This window comes from Lichenostomus cassidix, unplaced genomic scaffold, assembly GCF_008360975.1.
Source record: "Lichenostomus cassidix isolate B80296 unplaced genomic scaffold, HeHo_3.0 HiC_scaffold_46, whole genome shotgun sequence".
Taxonomy (NCBI): domain Eukaryota; kingdom Metazoa; phylum Chordata; class Aves; order Passeriformes; family Meliphagidae; genus Lichenostomus; species Lichenostomus cassidix.
The window spans coordinates 733,684-739,525 of NW_028147597.1; the positions used below are offsets into that span (position 1 = coordinate 733,684).

Consider the following 5,842-nt stretch of genomic DNA (forward strand, 5'->3'; position numbering starts at 1 on the left):
GTCAGAGCCAGCCCTGTCCCTGCACTGCCCCAGCTCTGCTGCCCCACAGCTGCTGCAGCAGGAAGGGCAGAGCCATGGGGGAGGGAAATGCACAGGGACTCCTCCTGGGAGGCACCTCGGGAGGTTTCCAGGCCAAGCCAAAGCCCAGTCAGGGCAGAAAGGGACACAAGGATGGGCTGTTTGTGTGCTCTGCCATGGCAGGATGAGATGCAGAGCTGCAGAGACACGCAGACAATGTGGATCCCTGCAGGAGCTGATCTCACACAGCAGCTCCCAGGCCTCTGCTGCTCACTGGTTGCTCTGGTTTGATGTTCCCTGGTGGTTACACCCAGCCCCACACACCCCAGTGCTGTGTGCACACACACCAGTCTCACCAGGGCCTGGGCCCCAAAGGACACAAGACCTGATGGTTTGTGGTTCCCACTGCAGTATGTGGCACTTGGAGCTCCCTCTGTACCCAGAGCACAGAGAGCTCCCATTGTTCCAGAAAGTTCTTGGCAATGGAGGGATTCAGGAAACAGGACAGGCTGTGGGGATCAGTTGCAGGGCGTGGCCAGGGATGGGCACTGAGCATCACCTGTTTGCTCAGGATCAGCTCTTTCATCTGCTTTTCTCTCTGATTTCTCATGTCTGTTCTTTCACAACCCACCATGGCGTCACCCTTTCCCTTCCTGTGTTCCTTTCATATACATCCCATGGTAAGTCTTGCACATTCCCCAAATGCCCTTTCTGGATGCCCATCTTGAGTCTCAGACCTCAAGGCAGAAACCTCCATGCTCAGCTGTGAGGTCACAATGGGAGTTTCTGCCATTGTCCCACTTGGTGAGTCTTTCACAAAGAGATACTGGACCTTGCTTTCAGTTTCTTTACCTTTTGAGTATTGAATGGTTCCTCCACAAGCATGGCAATTCATGTCCCTGGTGTTGCAATTCTTTCCTTTTTATGGAAGTGTTGGGATTTAGGTCACATTAAATGCTGACATGGTGTATTGTAGGTATTTGCAGCTCTGGGGAGAAGGATTTGGGGATATAAGAATCAACGAATTGTAAAATGTTTTGGGTTTGAAGAGACTTAAAAGAGTCTCTGGTCCAGCTCCCCTTCCAATAGCCAGAGACTCACTTGTTCAGGTTGCACAGAGCTCCTGACTTTGGACACTTCCAGGGATGGGGTTTCCATTCACTGGAAAACCTGTGCTAGTCTTGCCAACCTCATTGTAAAATATTTCATCTTTACATCCAATCTAAATCTACCCATGTTCAGTAAAAATATAGTGTGTCTTGTTCTGTCAATAAAACCCCTGGCAAAAAGTGTCTTTCTGCAATTCCTGGACTAAGAGCATAAAATTTTCATGGCTAAATCATGGGGAGGTCCAAGAGATGTCCCAGGAGGGGGTTTGGAGGCCTCAAATAAAAGATCACTTTATAGGGAATGAAGGCCCTGGGCTCAGTGCTTTGGAAACAGAAGAGAGAACAGAGGGCTTGAAGTGTGGGTTCAGATATATGGGAATTTTTTCCATTGCTGAAATGGGCATGGAAAAGAAGTAATGCCAGCAAGGAGAGCTCGGTTGGTCCAGAGTGAACAGGAGAAAAGTGGAATTTCCCTCCCAGGGTAGTGCTGTGGTGCAACACATCCCCCAGAAGGAGTCTGGGTCAGCCCAAGGCTCTGTGTGCCAAGGCAGAGGCAGGCAGGACGCAGAGCTGTCAGCAAAGGAAGGGCCAGCGAGGTGGGGCAGCCGGGGGATGACGACAGCCTGCAGGGACAGAGGCACAGGGCATGGACAGCGTAGGACAGCCTGGGCTGGAGAGGGCAGAGGGATGTGCAGGAGCTGCAAGGCCCTGACAGAGCCAACTTGTGCAGCACTTTGGCCATTGCTGCTGTCCCTGGCCCTGAGGCCATGAGGAGGACACAAGTGACCCTTGCAGCTCTGTGGCCTCATTGCCTCCTTGTCCCTGCCCAGCAGCCTGGCAGGGGCTGCCCCATGGTCCTGCCCTTGGCATTGCACATCCACACATGCCAGTGCCCCGGGAAGAGCCCTGAGCACTGAGGGAGGGACAGGATCTGCCTTGCCAGGGGCTGGGGCTCAGGCCTTGGCCCTTTGCATTCCTGAAGCACATCCAGGTTTGCTCAGCATCAGAGACACCTTTGGCTTGTTTGTCCCCAGCTGTCATCACTGCCTCCAGTGTTCTGCTCTAACTGGAACCTGGGGACAGTTTCTCAGTTCTGCCCCTCAGAGGGACCCATTCAAAGTAAAAGAAACACTGGAGTTTTAATCTGAGTTCTTGAGATGTTTTTTGAACATTTTCTCAGGGACTGAGTCTCTTGCAAACAACCTGAAAGTCCTGAGAGGCTCATTAAAGTCCTTGTGCTGTTGCTGTGCTGCTGAGCTGGGCTGGGCTCCTGGCACAGAGGGAACTCCTGGCAACCAAGAAGAGCTTCAAAAAGACATTTCTCCTGAGGAGCAGTTTCTCTCCCAGCCCAGCAGGGCTGAGGGTGCTGCCTGCAGGTACCTGAGAGGAGTGAAGCAGACAGAGGCTTAAAGCAACTGGAAGGACAATTCTGAGCTTATTCATGGAGAAATCTTCACAACGTCTGACACAGTAAGTCTCTGGCTGCAGGGATCTCCTAAAGCTGACACATGACAGCACTGATATGACTGTAAGGATGGCTCTGCTGCTGTTTCTGGTTTGGGGGAGGATGTGCTGCAGAGCGGGGCTGCCCTGGGCACCGTCAGAGGGACAGGGCAGGACAGCTCCTGCTGCCAGGGATGGCTGCAGGCTGGGAAGGTGGGGGTGCAGCCAGGGGTGCCCAGGGCTGTCCTGCAGAGCAGCTCCTGCAGCCCTGAGGGCTCTTTGCCAGGGCAGGGGATCTGCCAGCTGCCCTGAGCAGCAGAGCTCTTGTGTCCCCTGGCAGCCAGCACAGCCCTCAGCCCGGGGGCTCGGGGCCCTCAGTCCCCTCCTGGGCCGGCAGAGCAGCACCAGAGATGAAGGGCATCTCTCCTGCCATTGCCCATTCCCTGCTGACCAGGGCCTGAGGGCGACTGTCCTGCACTGCTGCTGCCTGCGAGGGGCTGTGCAGGGCTGGGCAGGGAAAGGCTTTTCCTCAGGGCTCGGCTGTCTCTCTCCTTGCCTTGCTCAGCTGCTCCTGGCATTGCTGACAGGCTCTCTGGCAATGGCAGTTGCAGCTGCAGGGTCAGGCGCAGCCCTTGGGGCTCCTCCTGTGCAGGGTGAGCACAGCAATGAGGTGTCCCAGCTCCCTCTGCCCTGGGCAGCTCTGGGCAGGGCAGGCTGGCAGGCTGGCAATGAAATGACTCTCCTCAAGCAGTTCCATGGCCAGGACCCTTGGTGTGTCCTCGGGGTGTCCATCCAAGCTGTGAGCTGCCTTCCAGGGGACACTGGGGGACAGGAGTGTCCTTGGCCAGCAGTGGGGCTGAGACTCTGAGAAAGGCTGAGCCATTTGGCTCTGCTGTGAGTCCCTCTGCTCTCAGCTGTGTCAGGGTGATTTTCAGGGGAACACAGTGAGTGCCCTTGATCTCAGAAAGGGCAGCTGGGAACAGATGGAGCAACAGAGCAGCTCCCCTCACCCTTCACTGAGTTACAGCCAATCCTCTTGCCTTGCACAGTTCTCTCTGTTCTCCCTGAGCACAGCAGGAAATCCTCTCCAACTGCCTTTGGCTGTCACTGTTCCTTAGCCCTGGGACAGGAGATGCTGCCAAGCTCCTCTGCCTTAGGGGCAGTTTGGTCTGATGAAGTCCTACCCAGGACTGGTCCCTGTCCCCCATTCCCATGATCACTGCTGCAGAGCAGAGCTGACTCCTCAGTGTCCATGGGCAGAGCCACTGCTTGTCACAGCAACAGGGCCAGATCCCAGCAGAGCTCCAGGCATGGGGCTGGAGGAAGAGCTCTGAGAAAAGGGAAATTTGGTGACACAGAGTGGCAGGGGCTGGGCTGGGAGAAAGGGCTTGGACATTGCTCAGGAAAATCTCTCTTAACTTGTCACTGTCCTTTTCTCCATGAACAGGTCCCCATGGCCAGAGGATCAAAATGTCCAACAGCAGCTCCATCAGCCACTTCCTCCTCCTGCCATTCGCAGACACACGGCAGCTGCAGCTCCTGCACTTCTGCCTCTTCCTGGGCATCTCCCTGGCTGCCCTCCTGGCCAACAGCCTCATCATCAGCGCCGTAGCCTGGAACCACCGCCTGCACACCCCCATGTTCTTCTTCCTGCTCAACCTGGCCCTGGCTGACCTGGGCTCCATCTGCACCACTGTCCCCAAAGCCATGCACAATTCCCTCTGGGACACCAGGGACATCTCCTACTCAGGATGTGCTGCACAGGTCTTTTTCTTTTTCTTCTTGATGGGTACAGAGCTTTCCCTCCTCACAGTCATGAGCTATGACCGCTACATTTCCATCTGCAAACCCCTGCACTATGGGACCCTCCTGGGCAGCAGAGCTTGTGCCCACATGGCAGCAGCTGCCTGGGCCTGTGCCTTTCTCAATGCTCTGCTGCACACAGCCAATACATTTTCCCTGCCCCTGTGCCATGGCAATGCCCTGGGCCAGTTCTTCTGTGAGGTGCCACAGATCCTCAAGCTCTCCTGCTCACACTCCTACCTCAGGGAACTTGGGCTCATTGTGGTTAGTTTATCTTTAGCCTTTGGTTGTTTTGTGTTCATAGTTTTCTCCTATGTGCAGATCTTCAGGGCTGTGCTGAGGATCCCCTCTGAGCAGGGAAGGCACAAAGCCTTTTCCACATGCCTCCCTCACCTGGCTGTGGTCTCCCTGTTTATCAGCACTGCCATTTTTGCCTACCTGAAGCCTCCCTCCATCTCCTCCCCATCCCTGGATCTGGCAGTGTCAGTTCTGTACTCAGTGGTGCCCCCAGTACTGAACCCCCTAATCTACAGCCTGCGGAACCAGGAGCTCAAGGCTGCAGTGTGGAGACTGATGTCTGGACGATTTCAGAATCATTAAACTGGTTGCCAGTTTCCACAAATCACTTATTATATGAGTAATCATTGATAACTCTGGTTGGTTTGGTTGTGTGGGTTTTATTCCTTTGTTTTAGTTTTTCACTATCCACAAATAAAGGTCATTGTTCGTGCCATTTGTTATTTTGTTTCTCTCCCTCTTTGCTGTGACCCACAGTCTGTGTCAATGAGGAGCTGTGCTCTTGGTGGATTTAAACAAACTAAAGAATCTCCCAGCCAAGTTTTCACCAGAGCTCCCTCTTTGTTCCCTTCTGTGGAGCTGCAGCAGCAATGTCTGTGTGCAGAGCTGGGGCAGATCAGGGGTGGCACAGCAGCTGTGCCAAGGAGCAGCAGCACTTGGTGTTGCCAGTGCTGCTCCCATGCCACTGCCCCGCTGCCCTGCTGCCCCTCGTGTTGCTGTAGGGCCTGAGTGCTCTCGGGGTCGCTGCCAGTGCTGGGGGTGGCAGTGCCGGGGCTGCAGCAGGGACAGGCCATGGGCACTGCTGGGGCACAGCTGACGCCTCAGGGCAGGGCCTGGGGGCTCGAGGCTCCTTGCCCAGGGTCTCTCCAGAACATGTCCAGGCCAGTGCTGAACAGAGAAAACCCCCGTGAGCAGCTGCAGGGTGGCCGTGGGCAGGCTGGGGGCAAACAGCATGGCTGGGGCTCTGCAAGGTGCCTGGGGGAGCCGGGAAGGAGCAGCAGAGCAGGGGCTGATCCATCCCCACTGCGCTGGACAGCCCAGGGCAGCGTCCCAGAGCGTCCTCATGGAGCTGCCAACAACATCCCCCCTTGGCAGCCCTGGCCTCTCCCCCAGCTCCCAGAGCTGCTTGATCCTTCCAGGCAGAGACACGGCAGCACTGGCTCAGGAGCCCT

At 55.7% G+C, this 5,842-nt stretch overlaps 1 protein-coding gene across 1 annotated transcript; it reads left to right on the forward strand.

The window, feature by feature from the left end:
• The first annotated feature begins 4,000 nt into the window (after positions 1-4,000).
• LOC146421891 (olfactory receptor 14J1-like) lies at positions 4,001-4,973 on the forward strand. The gene has a single exon (XM_085046815.1). The coding sequence runs from the start codon at positions 4,041-4,043 to the stop codon at positions 4,971-4,973; it is 933 nt and encodes a 310-aa protein (XP_084902941.1). The 5' UTR covers positions 4,001-4,040.
• The last annotated feature ends 869 nt before the right edge of the window (positions 4,974-5,842 follow it).